Below are 18,170 nucleotides of genomic sequence, written 5' to 3'. Positions count from 1 at the left end.
TTGGATCTCAAGATGATACTTTCTACCATCCGTCTCAGGATACTCTCAGAATACTTCTTCAGAAATTAATACGTCGCAGGATTGCGTCACAGGATAATCCGTCTCATACGTCTCATACGTCCCATACGTCTCAGGAGCTATTTTCTTCCCATCAAATAAATATAAATAGAGACAACCTAAATTTCCCGTTATTTATGAAACAGTTAATTCTTCATTATTCTCCCTCGTTATCAGATTCTACTATCAGTGCTAAACAGACGCTAAGGCTATCAGTCGACTCCACATGTCCTATAATGACCCTAGTTAGTCAAATGGCTAATTCGTTACGCCTTGACCTTACACATTAACACATACGCGAGGTCTGGGGTTCTGAGCCAGCCTCAATTTACACCGCGAATAAATAGGATACATCACATCAATCAATTACTAGATCATTTCCGTCAATACACACTTATTCTTAATCATACGTGAAATCTTCTAAATTCGGCGAATTCACACGGATTCTTGTAATCATATTAACTAATACAATGTATTAAATTCTTAGAACATAATTCTTATGCAAACAAGACGACAAATTCAAACAATTCGTCAAACTTATCTAAAGAAGACTAATGTACGACTTCCTATGCATAAACTCAACACAGTTATACTTCATAAAGCAAATTATTACACGAATGTAGAAAAAAGATTCATGCAACTACAAGTAAATGACTTCAGCAAAGCATTATATATGGCATCAACAAATTACATGGAATTGTCACACTACCTTTGCTTTCAACGTTCCTCCCTCTAATCGGTAAATTATTTCGTCGGTTCCTTTCGACAATCGTCCCCTTTTTGGACAACAGTTTTACGGAAATTTCTTGCAAATTCCCGGAGTCGTAACCTTTGGGTCTCCTCTTGTAGGAAAAGCTTAGACTGATTAAAATTCGATGCGGGCGATATTAAAACCTATGAAATTTTGTGTTGGAACACGCCCTCTCATTTAACGTACCAATCAGAATCAAATATCTCTGCCGCCTTTTTCCAGAGGCGCCAAAGTCAGGGTCAACTTGACCTGGTAGTTTGAGTAACAGAGTTTCTGCGTTCTCTCAATTTGTGACAACTTTACCATGCAAATGAAGTTTTCCTTGTCCTAAATTGTCCGCCTGGCTGCTGTATAAACAAATGTTTAATTAGGAACAGAATTCTGCCTCTAAAGGACATTACCGTACACGGTAGTATGGCGATATGATACGCGCTTGTCTCCATAAATCTAATTAATGGTTCTCTGGTCTCAACTAATGTATTCTTGTTAGATCGACATAAAATTTGCCACTTCACAATATATATATATATATATATATATATATATATATATATATATATATATATATATATATATATATATATATATATATATATATATATATATATATATATATATATATATATATATATATATATATATATATACATACATATATCACATACATTAAAAATTACATGGCATTTAAAGTTTTGGTATATATAAAGCAAATTGATATACCAATGCTATTGGTCAATCAAATTGTGATCCACCCATGGCGCAATAATACGAATATATATACATTCTTTCAACTCAGGTCCATAGATCAATGACGAATTTTTACTCATTCACTAATCATAAATGACATATGAAAATAACGATAAAAAGTATTACTATTCCATGTTTCCTAAATGAAATTTAAATGGTACACAATTTCATCAGAGTCCTTTATTTTTTCCATTCACCTCTCCTTTCTAGTGCGTAAGGGACAAAAAAGCAAAAATCATGAGTGAGAGAGAAAAACATATTGTGTTGGATAAAACCATTAAAACTGAACTTGTGCCAAGTAACCTACAGTAATCTGGTTCGTCGTAACGGTATGTTTACGCTTTCCTCGGGATATATCTTCAGTGCTCATAACATCCATCATATATAGTCAGTACTAGTTAGGCCTATATGTTAAATATGTCGGTACTAGTTAGGCCTATATGTTAAATATGTCGGTACTAGTTAGGCCTATATGTTAAATATGTCGGTACTAGTTAGGCCTATATGTTAAATATGTCAGTACTAGTTAGGCCTATATGTTAAATATGTCGGTTAGGAGGCACACACACACACTGTAGCGTATTTAATGCTTTGTTGTCTGAAACCTATTATAATGTTCTAAACTCGATTATTAATTATTAAATATAAAAATGTTCAAATGCCCCCCTCCCCCCCCCCCCGATCATCATAGCTAGATACGGGCGAAACTCCATGAAAATACGAGCGTTGGGATTTTCACTTGTCTGATGCGACGATGTCTCTGGACCTATGAATGATGGTAAAATTTTGTAAAACTGTCGGGGGGGGGGGGAATTGTATAGTCTTTAGAAATGTTAATTAAAGCAGAATAATGACTTAGATGACCTGTCAATATATTAAAATATTTGAATTACCTCTTGCTGGTTCGTCATTTCATTGTGAACAAAAATAGAAACTCAAAAAGAAAAGTCATCTTATCAATTTGCATATGTGATTGTGAATAACAAGACAAATCGTAGAACTGCATTTTGTAGCGGACACACTCGCAGGACGTGTGATCATTCACTCTGTCAATACACACTTGCCGGACCATATCGTAACTCCATTCAATGTGCGAATATGTGTCCCATATTGATATAATTGGAGTGGAATTTGATATCATCATCATCTCGTGGTATATCATTGATACATGTATGTTTGTATGTATGTATGTATGTATGTATGTATGTATGTATATATATATATATATATATATATATATATATATATATATATATATATATATATATATATATATATATATATATATATATATATATATATATATATATATATATAGACACACACACACATATACATAACGCAGAACGTCAGTGAAACTATGCGTCGTCAAAGAACAGAAAGTGGAACGAAAGTTTATTCTTTCATGGAATTCTCTTCTCATCGGCCTTAATTTTTTATATACTATAAACAGCAGTTGGAAATAGGGACTAATTTTGGCCAATGTGGTGATTCTAATAAATGTAATCGATACAATTCTATGGATTCTTTTAGTGTAATCCAAACACTTGCCTGGATTATAATAAGTGTAATCGATACACCTGTGTGGATTCTATTCAGTGTAATCGATACACCTGTGTGGATTCTATTCAGTGTAATCGATAGACCTGTGTGGATTCTATTCAGTGTAATCGATACATTTGCCTGCTGTAAAATATTCTTTCCTTTCCTGTTTTCAATTTATGCGTCTTTTTAAAGGTGGTATTTTTCAAATAAGCCAATGTAATTATTCAGTGTACGAGCTATTTCCTATGTTTTCGGTACGCATTATTGAAATATCGAGTTCCTTCATCATCATCATCATAATCATCAACTTCATCAGTATGAACATCATCATAATTATCACCATCTTCAGCAACAAAAGCAACAGCAAAGGAAACAAGATCTGTGTTTGGTTGTTGATTGCTTGCGGATCATCTAGAGAATTGTTTTTTCTTGGATGAAAGTAATTATTATTTTTAAAAATGGATGTAACAAACCGGTTGCCATAAAGTGGAGAAAGACAGGCATACCTTGGGTTAATAAATCTGTAATGCAAACAATTAAATTAAAAATATCCTTTTATATCCTTTGAACCTATCGATAGCAGTAATGAACGCACATTTTACAGCATGTGTAAACTTACTGAATTACATTTCTCTTTAATGTAATCTGTTATTGAATACTTTTGGAAACAAAAGTACTTAATTCGCAATACCGTAAGTTCTTTTTTCTCATTTTCACTTTGTACTCTAGGAAAATAAATTATTTGTGAAATTTTCAAAGCTTGTTGTCTTTCACTCTTTTCTGTTATTTATTTTAAGAGAATAGACTCGTAACAATGCAAATGTGCATTTTGCAGATATGTACGGCAGTCATTGTATTAAAGAAAACATTTGCTGCACGTCACCGGCTCTTCTATGCGGGTTTGGAGCACTGTCCAGTTTCATCGATGTAATTAACTTGAGAGTGCAAAATTAGTTTACTATCATAAGAAAAGAAAATACATTTCTAGCACGAAATTCATCTGTAGGTTATTTAATTAGTTAGGACTCAACCACAGAGGAACAAAATAACATCTAGAATCTGACCAAAGTCTGAACAGGAAGCATTTGTACCTATCAAAATTTGTTCCTTTGATAAAAACATTTCTCTTATCCTCCCTCGCCAATTCAATCTCTCACTCTTCAGCCCCAATCACTAGTGCCAAATGTTGCAACCTCTACAAGCTATGAAAAAATGATGCCCCATGATTTCCGTTTACCGGACGTCATCTCCAGGTTTGCTCTAAAGTGAAATGTTATGAAAGATAACATATGGATCATACCTAAAGCACATTGTAATTTCTTGACTATGCACTTAGTGGGAAAAACTCATCCATTTGGCGGAATATCATTCCAATTACAGTTGATGGTAAATGTAACGAACATTTTCATTGGTCATAAGGTAACATGTGATCAGGCTGAACTGCGTTTATTTCTGTATAAGCTGTAAGGAGAACTACTTTATAGCAGCTTTTATTAATATAGTCAAGTAAAAAGTGACCAATGTAACAAGGAAAGAGAAGGCATACATTGTGCATGATATCGAAGTGAAATAAAAATGTCGGTGTTCGCTTCGTTCTGAATATGAATAAACTATTTTGACAGAATAAAATAAATTGTAATTTCGTTTGTTTGAAGAAGAAAATCATTCTTTCTTCGACTATATTTAAGATAAATAAATCTGGATTAATCTGTTATGTCGCAGGTATGATGCACACAATAAACGGTCTGTTATGATGCAGGTATTCGAAATCTAACAGTATGAAGAGTCTGGACAATAAGGAATCGGTCACATTATGTTGAACCTACGTCTGGACAATAAGGAATCGGTCACATTATGTTGAACCTACTGATAAAAGTATCAAACCATCGAAACATTTTTATGTCGAACATTCTACTCAGAATATACGTGTTGAGCTTGATACAATAATAAGACCATTCTGTGGAATGTTGGAAATTTTACATCGGCTACCATTTGGTGGAATTACTTGTTTCATGATGATGCAGTTACTACATTGTTAATGGAGAATCTCCCGTTTTATAAATATATACGTACCAAAAGCCCTGAACAATTACTCATATGCTGAAATGAGGCCCCAAACTGGAACGAAATATTTTCGAAAACCCAAAAGAAAGCAACTATTAACAAAATTAATAAAATTTGCAATTATATAAGGTTAATATTATTTTCTCTGCGTTTATCGTGGTATAAACTGCCCGTTACTGAATCACAAAGTTTGCAAAGTTTTCAGAGAGGTATTATAAATATTTCATTGATTTTAACAATTAGCTACAATCTCGGTGTCAAAGGAGATCACGCGTACTTATCAACAAGTTTGGATAGTATAAAAATGTGGTCAAAATAGTTGAGTTACAAAAAGTCGATAATAGTGTTTGATTTCTCAGTTTAAAAAATAAACAATATATCTTGCAATAATTAATAAAAGACAGACGTACAGACTACATCTCTAAGACTCTCTGCCATCCAATAAACGTGTGTGATCTACACCTGTGATTTAAAACTCTCTATCATGCAATAAACGTGTGTGATCTACATGTGTGATATAAGACTCGCTACCATGCAATAAATGTGTGTGATCTACATGTGGGATTTAAGACTAGCTACCATCCAATAAACGTGTGTGATCTACACGTGTGATTTAAGACTCACTACCGTGCAATAAATGTGTGTGATCTACACTTGCGATTTAAGACACTCTACCATGCAATAAACGCGTGTGATCTACATGTGTGATTTAAGACACTACCATGCAATAAATGCGTGTGATCTACATGTGGGATTTGAGACGCTACCATGCAATAAATGTGTGTGATCTACATGTGTGATTTAAGACTCTACCATGCAATAAATGTGTGCGATCTACACGTGTGATTTAAGACTATCTACCTTGCAATAAATGTGTGTAATCTACATGTGTGATTTAAGACTCTACCATGCAATAAATGCATGTGATCTACATGTATGATATAAGACTCGCTCCCATGCAATAAATGCGTGAGATCTACATGTGTGATTTAAGACTCTGGAATCTTGTCTAGTTATAAAATGCTATATAATGCTATCAAAAACATTGATGTAACATCATCCATCTTTAGTTCAATCACATAGACGTATTTGTTTGGTCATTGACTTTTACAAATGATATGGACAAAGTTGTTGTAGTTAATATTATCATTATCATTGTTATTATTATTATTACTATCATCATCATTATTATTATTATTATTTTAACATTATGTATGGAGAGGGGATGTGCATCTGAGACAAATTATGCATATTATTATTATTAGTATTATTATTATTACTATTATTATTAGTATTATTATTATCACTATCATCATCATTATTATTATTATTATTATTTTAACATTATGTATGGAGAGGGTATGTGCATCTGAGAAAGATTATGCGTACTAGTATTATTATTATTATTATTATTATTATTATTATTATTATTTTAACATTGTGTATGGAGAGAGTATGTGCATCTGAGACAAATTATTCATACAAACAAGCAGGAGTTAGTGAAAAAAATATTAATGGAATTCATTATTACAAATAAAGTTACAAAGGCAAAAATGATGTAGTAAACAAGTTCGGTTTTATAACGAACTTGTGTTTCTTTATGAATCGAGATAGGCTCACAGTAGTGTAAGATCGTTTCCATCGAGATAGGCTGACGGCAGTGTAAGATCGTTTCCATCAAGATAGGCTGATGGTAGTGTAAGATCGTTTCCATCGAGATAGGCTCTTTGGTAGTGTAAGATCGTTTCCATCGAGATAGGCTCTTTGGTAGTGTAAGATCGTTTCCATCGAGATAGGCTCTTTGGTAGTGTAAGATCGTTTCCATCGAGATAGGCTCTTTGGTAGTGTAAGATCGTTTCCATCGAGATAGGCTCTTTGGTAGTGTAAGATCGTTTCCATCGAGATAGGCTCTTTGGTAGTGTAAGATCGTTTCCATCGAGATAGACTGACGGTAGTGTAAGATCGTTTCCATCGAGATAGGCTGACGGTAGTGTAAGATCGTTTCCATCAAGATAGGCTGATGGTAGTGTAAGATCGTTTCCATCGAGATAGGCTCTTTGGTAGTGTAAGATCGTTTCCATCGAGATAGGCTCTTTGGTAGTGTAAGATCGTTTCCATCGAGATAGGCTCTTTGGTAGTGTAAGATCGTTTCCATCGAGATAGGCTGACGGTAGTGTAAGATCGTTTCCATCGAGATAGGCTGACGGTAGTGTAAGATCGTTTCCAAACAAAAGAACTGATAAGTGAAAGGTAATGTTGGGGAAAGAGTTTTGAAACAATACATATCTAACAACCAGTCACCTTCTGGTAATTTACACTAATGACCTCATATGAGGTGGAAAGCGGTGTAGCGTCGATCTTACCGTGAAAATAGTATCAATGGACCCGTATGAAACGAAACAGAGTACAGATGAAGATAAATCTATTTTGGCTTGAAAATCGTATCAACTGACCCGAATGAAATATACTACTGATATTGGAGTTCCAAATGTAGAGGTATCAAAATCCATGGAGGAAAGGGTGGATAGGGCGCTCAGTCAGCGCTCCCATATGATTGTGTATTGTCAGTCATGTATCCAGTTTGACTGATAAATGCGGTTAAATGACTGATGTACCGATATAATCACCAGAACACAGTGAGCGTTATCAGGCTCGGGTCGGTTACGCCACGATACGCAGTTTCTACACCTCGGTGAAAGTCCACTTCTGTATGCCCAACGTCACAGAAGTATAGAATGGCGGACTAAAACTTTGTATAACTACAATTCTTTGTGAAAGTTTCTGTACATTTATAACTTCTTCAATTGTAAAGCGGACAATTAAAAGACAATCATGGAGGTATGTATGGTTTTAAACCTTTTGCATTCTACCAACCTGGGATTTAGTTTCCAATCCTACGTATTTTATACAATACCGGTTCTTAATTTAGATTGATCTCGCGCCGCATTAATAAAATGTTTCAGCCTTGAGTGGATTCTCACCTGGCACAATATTGCCAAATAATGATAATAAGCTATTTCATCATACTGTAAAGAAAAGATTGTTAGATGCATGGGGTTTTCAAAAACTGCAATATGAAGATAAAATGTATACATTTTGTATATGAAGATAAAATGTAAAATGTGTACATTTTTTTGTACGAAGATAAAATGTGTACATTTTGTATATGAAGAGAAAATGTGTACATTTTGTATATAGAGATAAAATATATTAATTTTGCAACTTTAGTGCTATAGAAACAGAATATAATGCCATCACGTTTTGTCTAATATGTGTTGTACTGCGTTTTCAGATAATCTGCGCGTCATCCAGTAAACCGTACTATTTATTTTGTTTAAGTTTCTTACAGAGCGCTCCTGATTTGTCTCAGCTTGGTATACTGTATACCTGATATGTCTTCGTTTTGTACACTGTACACCTGATTTCTCTAAGTTCGGTACACTGTACACCTGATTTCTCTAAGTTCGGTACACTGTACACCTGATTTCTCTAAGTTCGGTACACTGTGACCTGTATTGTCTTATTCTTGTTCTTAAGTATCTACTTTTGCATCTCTGTTTGACCCTACACCTAGATGATTTACGAATGCTTTTAAAAGTGAGCACAGAGTATATACTCTCCTACAAACTGTCGAAACGTTTGCAATATAAGCTAAGATTTAAGAGCAAACTGGTCACTTTTAATAATAACAATAATAATAATACGCTTTTTACGTAGTACTCAATCTGACTGGAATCGAGATATGCTCGTAATGAGATCTGATAAACACCGACATGAAGTCATATTCTGTTATCTTTTATCTACCGTTTATTTACCAAATTGCAGTTTTAATATATATGAAAATGACACCCGTCATATGGAATAGGTCTTACTTAAAATACATATTCCTAACTAGAATGGAACATTTTATGTGATAAAATACTATAAGGAAGTGAACCAGGAATTCCAAAGACCAGCAGAACATAAACTCTCTTGGGGGGGGGGGGGTCGGAGCCAGTCAGATCTCCATTATGCTGGACATATCGATTTTAATCAGATTGCTGCCTGACAGACCTCCGTTATGTCCGACATTTTGGTTTTAATAAAATTGGCTCAGACCTTACACGAGGAGCTTACAAAAGACTTGTTTAGGAAAGTTCCGAGTTTTCAAAGATTACCTCCAGCACACGTAATAATCATGAGGATCTTCTTCACTTTGATCGATTAAAATATATATATATATATATATATATATATATATATATATATATATATATATATATATATATATATATATATATATATATATATATATATATATATATATATATATATATATATATATATATATATATATATATATTAAAGAATGCAATGAGAACAGGTTCATTTTGTACACGAATCAGAATGCAATGTATTTGCTGAATGATTGGTTTAAGTTGCTGTTTTAAACCACAAAAGCAAGAAGATTATTTTGTAACGAAGGAACGGAAGTAATGTGCTTACCCGTGGACACATCACTGTACCTAACCCTGTTTCATCCAATGGTAAGAGTTGAACCCACACCTTTTCTAGGTCACGAGTCCGGCCGTTAATCACTGAGCTCAACTGAGTTGGAATCCGTAACAATGTATTATCTAGGGCCGTATATGCGATTAATTTTCCTCACTATCCAGAGGCGGCGTTAAGAGTACGCGGGGCCTAGGGCCGACCATGACCGCGCGGGGCCAGATTATCGGTATCTCGATTGGTATGCTACTGCAAACACTGATTATGTCTAGACTAGATCAACTTTCGCGATTTGACGTACGAATATAGTTGTTTCATTATTCGTTTTTTAAAAAATTCCTGTTTGTGGATAACGGGTTTTTTAATTGAAAAATAAAAACATGACGACAATGCCCTTGGCCTAATAAACTGATTATTATTGTCATTTTTCAAATAACATGAAGACCCGAATTAAGAACAATAATTTGCTTTTTTGCAAGTGTACTCTGAACGTCGACGTCTTGGTCATAACTTGTTACATTAGCCAAACAGCTGGCAATAAGTCAATATCAGACATGCAATAAAGAGCTGCAAATGTATGATAGATCTTTCCATCGACACTTCATCATCGTCAGTATTTCCTTCTTTAGTTTTGAAATGTTTTCGGTTTAATGAAGGTTTTGCACATGTGAAATAAGTCGTTATAAGCGCTTTTGTGACAAGAGAGAGAGAGAGAGAGAGAGAGAGAGAGAGAGAGAGAGAGAGAGAGAGGGGGAGGGGGGGGAAGATGATGATATTCTTTTATTCCTCCATTTTATGAAGATTTTAAGACAAAAAAAGAAATGCAATTAAATACATAGAATCAACACACAAAAAAGTGGATTCGTTACTTATTGAATTATTTCCAACAGCAAACGAATAAATAAAAAAATAATTACTAAACTAGAAAGAAATATATATACGATAGAACATTTGAAAATGTAACCTCACAACAAAAATAGTTAGTTTCCTAATCACTTTTCAATCCAGTACAAATATTTCTTTCCTTATATTATGTTTGAGTTCTCTATTGAATCGAATATATAATATCCTTTATCTTATTGAAATACTTGGTAGATAGTCTGATCATATTTATTCATGATTCAAATTCTAAACGTTCTGATAAATCATTTAAACCACCAAGTAGTATAATCAGTATAACATCATCGATCTGATCACAGAAATCACGGTAAATCACTGGAGGCATATACGAAAATAGACTTTCCATCAAGTGGTTTCTGTCGTCTAAGGTTAAGGCACAATTCATCGAAATGTGCAAAATACGGTCATGATTCATTTTGCCACATAGGGGACACAGTCCAGGTCTCGCTTGCATTCCTCCATTACGAATTAATGTCCCATATTCCATTTTTCTGCTTGAGTCAGTGTAAGCTATTTTCCATAGATGATGCATTTTTAGTCCTGGATTAATTTTTAAAAATCTACCGAATCCCTCTGATGGATTTCTGATACTCATTTCATGTTTTCTCTCCTCAAATATCTGTATTCTTGTCCCAATTAAGTTTTTCCATGTTATTTTGTTTGGAAATTTTCCAGTGAAAATAAAGTCGTTGAGATAGTCTTCTAAATCATACACTTTGAGTACAGTATTTATATCATATATAAAAGAGTTGTAGCTATGTTGGGGGTCAAAAAAAATTTCCAACAGCCCAGAGGAAAACCTTTTTAGCAGTGAGGTTTGCTGATGTTCTACACATGCGACCAAGGAATACGAGTTTTTGCTTATTTATGCGAGCTTCCACTGATATCATCCCCAAGCACGATGTCGTAGATCCAGTAGGCGATCTTTGAGAGAAACCTTGTACTCTCCGGGCGAAATATCGTTGTATTTTTTCCATTGATTCAATGCCCTGATATGACATATTAAACCAGAGTTCTGAGCCATACAAAGCAGACGGCAATAAAACTCTTTCCCACACTTTTACAGAAACTATAGGAATCATCCCATTTGCATTTAATCCAATGAGGGTTTTGCACATGTAAAATAAGTCCCTATAAGCGCTTTTGTGACAAGAGAGAGAGAGAGAGAGAGAGAGGGAGAGAGGGAGAGAGAGAGGGAATGCAATGATGAGAATATCAGTGTTTATGTGTAAGATTGCATATCATAAAGAATGCTTTTATCTTTAATACATGTATTTCATGAAATTAGCCGAACAATATATGTTACTTCAGAAAGTCACATCCTGTCACATAAATAAATACAGCTGTTCCACATAGAAATAAAGTCCTCATCACAAGAAACATCTGAGGAATGAGATATTTTTATCACATTTTACTACAAGTCCTTTAGATGTCCGAATGATCTCAACATTTTTACTACAAGGCCATTAGAAGTCCGAATGATCTCAACATTTTACTACAAGGCCATTAGAACTCCGAATGATCTCAACATTTTACTACAAGGCCATTAGAAGTCCGAATGATCTCAACATTTTACTACAAGGCCATTAGAAGTCCGAATGATCTCAACATTTTACTACAAGACCATTAGAAGTCCGAATGATCTCAACATTTTACTACAAGGCCATTAGAAGTCCGAATGATCTCAACATTTTTATTACAAGTAATTTAGAAGTCCGAATGATCTCAACATTTTTACTACAAGTAATTTAGAAATCCGAATGATCTCAACATTTTTACTACAAGTAATTTAGAAGTCCGAATGATCTCAATATTTTTATTACCAGTCCATTAGAAGTCCGAATGATCTCAACATTTTACTACCAGTCCATTAGAAGTCCGAATGATCTGAACAATGTTTAAATACTCCATACAATTAATACTGTTCACAGTTCAAGAGGCTGACTTGAAGAAGGCATCTTACATCTTTCTTTAACTAATAGCATCCATAGAAATCGCGAAGTTTCTTAATCTCTTTGTAAAATCTACAACTTCAGGGTATGTCACTAAGTGACTTTCTTAATACTGTTTTATCCGTCGGCATAGCATCAAGATTGAGACCACACATGGTTAATAAAATCTTGATGTTTAAATTTTTACAAATAAGGAAACAATTTTCTACTGTTTTTTTGTAAAAATGAATATCACCAATCACAATTCGATAATAAGCAGACACACATTCTTTCTTAAATTGCTTCCCTACAAAAATTTAGTTATTAATAATTCGCTTTTATAGTTCTTAGCAGCTCCGTTAGCTTCTTTGTTAGAAACGGGAACATATACCACATAATGATTTGCAGCTCCGTTAGCTTCTTTGTTAGAAATGGGAACATATACCACATAATGATTAGCAGCTCCGTTAGCTTCTTTGTTAGAAATGGGACCATATACCACATAATGATTAGCAGACTTCAAGCATCACAAAGTACACCAATTACTAAACAAAAACGTTATCCCTATATCGTGTCAAATATCTTTTTCTTATTCTAGTTTCATGCAATAAAACACACATTCATACATACATACATACATACATACATACATACATACATACATACATCACGAGAAAACGACAATGACACTGAGATTACACAAAACCGTCAAGGGGTATATAAATATGCTACATGACATCAGTACTACTATAAACTGATTAGTAACTCGCGTAGGTGATAACCCCTTGTGATAACAGCGTACATGGCTTAGCATCAACTATGTATAAAAAAATGGACAATTAATATATGCTCTTTTTTATCCGTTAACTTTATATTGTCAGAATCGATCAGTATTTTGCGATATTGCACACCTTCATATTGCATTCACGTGCATAAAGGAACTACTTTCTATTTTAAATAAATTTGTTTCTGGATGAAGTAAAGCAGATATTTCGTGGACTGCCACGTACCAGCTGCTTTGGCACTTTCCGCGTTAACTTTTTTGATACAATGTTTTGGATTTAGGCTAGCTACACAGTAGACGCAAGAAAGGGGCCTTACAAATAATATACAAGTGACAAGGCATAAATTGTCTTCTTTAGCTGGTAATAAAAATGGCAAAAAATATACTTACGGTTTTACATCCTGAATTTCCTCAAAATGTACTTTCTTATTTCTGCAAATCCGAATTACATGAGCCATGTCATAGGTTCTCAATTTTGATTACACATTTCGAAATTGTACTGTAATGTCGAGTATAAGTGCAATTATATCCTCCTTACTGCACTCAAAATGAAATAAGCATTAAATTCCATAGCATCTTTTTGATAATTGCAATTGAAAGACATCACATTTTCCCCACATTATGATTTCAAACATTCAATAACAGAAACAGAAACACATTTGCATATGTCAACACGCTTCTCCCTCGTTTTTTCAATCTGATTTATCTCATGTGGAATTGTCACATATAAATCTAGTCCATAATCACGAAATTTCGTAGAATCTAAAATATACCAAAATCTATTCATTCCAGATCAAACGGAAAAGTTGATGCAATGCGCATTCATTCACAATATGACCCCAAATTTCAATTTTAACTAGACATGCTATTTTGTTTCGAAAGTTTCCTCGAGCGCGCGACTACGTTCAAATTTATCTTGCCGGAGTTATGTGCGCACTAATAATGTTGTTGTTGTGTAATGATAAATCTGCGCTTGTGTATTTAGTTTGGAGTACGGCATACATTCAGTTACTTTGTTGTTTTTTTTTTTTTGTTTTTGTTTTTTTGTTTTTTTGTAGTGTATTTTGTTAATATAATTAAGCATATGGTAGAATAAGAAAATGAGCATATAATAAAAAGGTTACTGTATTTGTATGGGAAAATCCGAAAAAAATCGTTGATATTTTCCCATACAAATGCAGTAACCTATAAATCTTTGATCTGAAGTGTCAATTGTTTCATTTATCTCTTCGACAGGTCAGAGTACAGTTACTGCTGTTTTCCTTGTATGTTGCTCTTGGTGTAAATCCAAACGGCATTATGGCTTCTCAGTATTGCAATCCTTTCACGCCGGGTCCAAATGGTAGGTGAAACTTTATAATAAATGGGCATCAATGACCGCACATGTATGTGTGTTTGCGCACGCTCTCGCGCGTGCGCGTGTGTGTGTATGTGTGTGTGTCTGTGTGTGTGTGTGTGTGAGAGAGAGAGAGAGAGAGAGAGAGAGAGAGAGAGAGAGAGAGAGAGAATTGCATATAGCAAACTTTTGTAGGAACTTCGATCATTTCGAGTGGAAAAGTCGCAGTCAGGATAAGGCTCAGTGAATTCTGGAATTGAGCAAGTCATTCAGATAATACCGGAATTGAGCAAGTCATTTAATTAATACCGGAATTGAGCAAGTCATTTAAATAATACCGGAATTGAGCAAGTCATTTAAATAACACTGGAATTGAGCAAGTCATTTAAATAATACCGGAATTGAGCAAGTCATTTAAATAATACTGGAATTGAGCAAGTCATTTAAACAATACCGGAATTGAGCAAGCCATTTAAATAATACCGGAATTGAGCAAGTCATTTAAATAATTCCGGAACTGAGCAAGTCATTCAGATAATACCATAAATTATCGCAGTTTCACTGTATTTAGAAAGATGTATTTGACTCCGAAAGCTAACTCTTAGTTCGACGTATTCAGACTGTTCATTTTAGATTCTTACCACTTTTTGTAGTATTTCTCGGGGTAAACCTGTATTGTTCACTTTGATAGTTTACGATTATATCATAGTCGGTACAGTTTTCCTATAGCATGTACATTTTCATATTTTTTATATCACAACGCGTTGCATATCACTTTATGTGATTCTATTGGTCAAAAACAGCTCATGAAATTATTTTGCAGTATTATCTTTACTGATTGGATGCCTTATGGAATGTTTTGTTTTCAATGAACCTTGTGGCAGCCATTTTTCAACTCGACTCAAGAAAGGAAAAATTGGAGGAAAATTGTCTCAGAGGTCTGAATATGGATAATTTACCCCCACAGGGGTTTGTTATGTCATGTACACCAATATCATTATAAGAAAAATGGCGTAAAACCGCTAGACAAGAACAACAACAAGAAGTAAAACAAAGGGTATTTCTCTTGCTCATTGGACAGCAGATGTGTGGGGTGGGGACTGCGGCGGTGTATCTGCAATATAGACTCTACCCAAGCGTGGTTTAAACGTTAATTTACAGAAGTAAATAAGCTCACCTCTGTTCACAGAAGAATGGAGACATAAACTGGTTCTCCCAACTGACAGAACTGTATCCAACCACGGCATATTTTCGCAGTAAATGCGTGATACAAATCCGACTCAAAAAGATGTTTGTTTACGTCTACTGTTCGAAATCAAATAATACAAATATCCGGTCATAAATACATTACAGTAAATATGTGAATTTCTGCATCCAGTAATCCTCTTTCACATGAAAATCGCAACAATGGAATGTTTAGTTGTGAAAGTGTCGTATTTTAGGGTAAACATGTATATGTATGCCTAGCGTGTTTACCGTATCAAACAACGTGACACGCATGGATCGTTCTGTTTTGAAAAATGATTTTGTCATTTTAAAACGAACTGTTTATTCGGATTGACACTTTTTTCTTTGATTTATAGCTTGTAACAATAAGTACAATCTACTTTTACTAGTTCAACTTTGTTTGGGACTATATTTTATGCACAGCAAATGAAAGGTGCAACGTTCGTATGAATGAACGAAATTATTCATTCTTCTTTCAATTTAAGTAATTCCACTGAAATTAAAACTGTTATAAAAAGAATCTCAGATGAGTAATGATTTAATATTGAATTTATGAAACTCACTGAATAATCTCCACCTTTTGCGGGGCATAATTCAGCTCGTTTCATAAATTCAGTATTAAATCATTACCCATCTGAGATCCTCTAAATAAGCATCGTCCAAAATATAACCTAATTTTTTTTAGAGTGATCAATCGATTAACTGAGTTACTGATACGTGTTGAAAGCAGATCAGCACATAAAACACTGTTATGCCGAAACAATGAGAGTAAAGCCTTTTTTCCCAGAGATAACGTATCCATATATACGTAAATATAGTTTCTATTTTGCAGTTCACAAAACTTCAGATTCCTGCTCTAAGATCATAAGAAGACAGGCCAGAAAACTAAAATTTGAAAGAAATAAAATACGATTTACATAGCGTAAAAAAGGGATGTATGACAGATGTTTGACAAATCTGAATATTTTGTTATAACTTTTTATTTCTTTAAACATATCGATAAATTTAACGCCAATATAGGACAAAATAACGTTGTATAAAACGATCTGCAGCTGCACGTGCAGCACGCCAAAATGCTTGCAGATATATGTCTGTGACGTAAGACAATTAAATGATAGTATCGGTGAAGTATAACAATTCTGCCACAGAGCAAAAAGTAGACTGTGAAATCCGGGCGTTCTTTGAATACTCTCCAACTGATATCATGGCCAACTTGGATAAAGTTTACGGATGTCATTATCTGTCATATCCTACAAGTTGGAGGTGGTCTCGTCCTTTTATAGATGGTCTCGAATCCATGGAAGATGTCCCACGTCCTGGAAAACCGCTGTCTGCAATTAGAGAGCGGGAAATGGCTTGCTTAGAAGGGGACAATTGGTGCAGATACTCGATACTCAGTGGACGGTATTTCAATTATCATCAGCTTTTCAAAACAAATATATAGAAGAAGAATTTGAAACTCGGAAAGGTTTTTGCAAGAAGGGTCCCACATTTTGTTGTCGGCTGAGCACAGATATGAAAAGAGTGACTAGAAACTTTTGAATAAGACAATCGCAGGAAATGATTTGTTTATAAAAAAAAAAACCTCCGCTTCAGAAAGACTAATAATGTTTTGATCGGAGTAAACGAGCAGGGACAACAGATTGCTCGACGAAGTCGGATTCTCAAGGGAGTTTTATACGTAGTTTTTGTCACAAAATACCCAGTGATACAGATACCTGTTCCTGACTCTGCTTATGTCACTGGACATTTCTATGCCTCCAAAGTGTTTCCAAAAGTTTTGGAACACTACCAAACAAACCGTTCGCAGACCGGTACCAGAGGTACCCATGGATCTCCATGACAACTCACCAGAAAATAAATATGTCGTTGTGACAGACTTCCTGAAGGAGCACAACATGCAAGCTTTACCACAGCCTGCATACAGCTCTGATTTAGTTCCAGGTGAGTTTTGGCTGAATTCCATTAATAAATCGATTTGTTTAAGGACAGACGATTTGAAAGCCGCCATGCGATTGGAAGTACATTTTTCCGGTGTATGATGAACATACCAAAAAGGATATAAAAATGGCATTAATAATTGGATAATAAGACCAAAAAATGTGTTTATAAATGAGAGAATGCGTTAAAATACTGTTCGCGAATAAAGAACTTTGTTGTACAGCGCAAAAACATTCAGAACGTTTTAAACACCTCCGTAGTTAGAAATACATGACACTGAGGACATAACACGAACTGTTCATCAGAGACGCATGCAAACATTTTAGTTTGGGGAGGTAAAGAGTTTTGCCTGAGGCTTTTTGTTATTATTGTATGATGTTGACTTGCTCTTCAGATCTT

General features: G+C 34.5%; 1 protein-coding gene and 1 long non-coding RNA gene across 2 annotated transcripts in view; one reads left to right on the top strand and one right to left on the bottom strand.

Moving 5' to 3' along the window:
* The window catches only part of LOC149806496 (uncharacterized), a 38,459-nt gene extending 22,438 nt beyond the window's left edge, over window positions 1-16,021 (bottom strand). Inside the window, exon 1 of the long non-coding RNA XR_016420290.1 lies at window positions 15,781-16,021. This is a non-coding gene — a long non-coding RNA (uncharacterized LOC149806496). The remainder of the gene's footprint in view (window positions 1-15,780) is intronic.
* The window catches only part of LOC149806495 (uncharacterized), a 98,407-nt gene continuing 88,026 nt past the window's right edge, over window positions 7,790-18,170 (top strand). The window contains exons 1-2 of the mRNA XM_089953875.1: window positions 7,790-8,002; window positions 14,504-14,609. Of these exons, the coding sequence (XP_089810001.1) occupies window positions 7,997-8,002; window positions 14,504-14,609 (112 nt within the window). The 5' untranslated portion in view covers window positions 7,790-7,996. The remainder of the gene's footprint in view (window positions 8,003-14,503; window positions 14,610-18,170) is intronic.

This window comes from Sinohyriopsis cumingii, chromosome 1, assembly GCF_028554795.1.
Source record: "Sinohyriopsis cumingii isolate HCF-2022 chromosome 1, ASM2855479v2, whole genome shotgun sequence".
NCBI lineage: Eukaryota > Metazoa > Mollusca > Bivalvia > Unionida > Unionidae > Sinohyriopsis > Sinohyriopsis cumingii.
The sequence above is the reverse complement of the archived record's forward strand: the minus strand, read 5'-3'. Positions and strand labels throughout refer to the sequence as shown.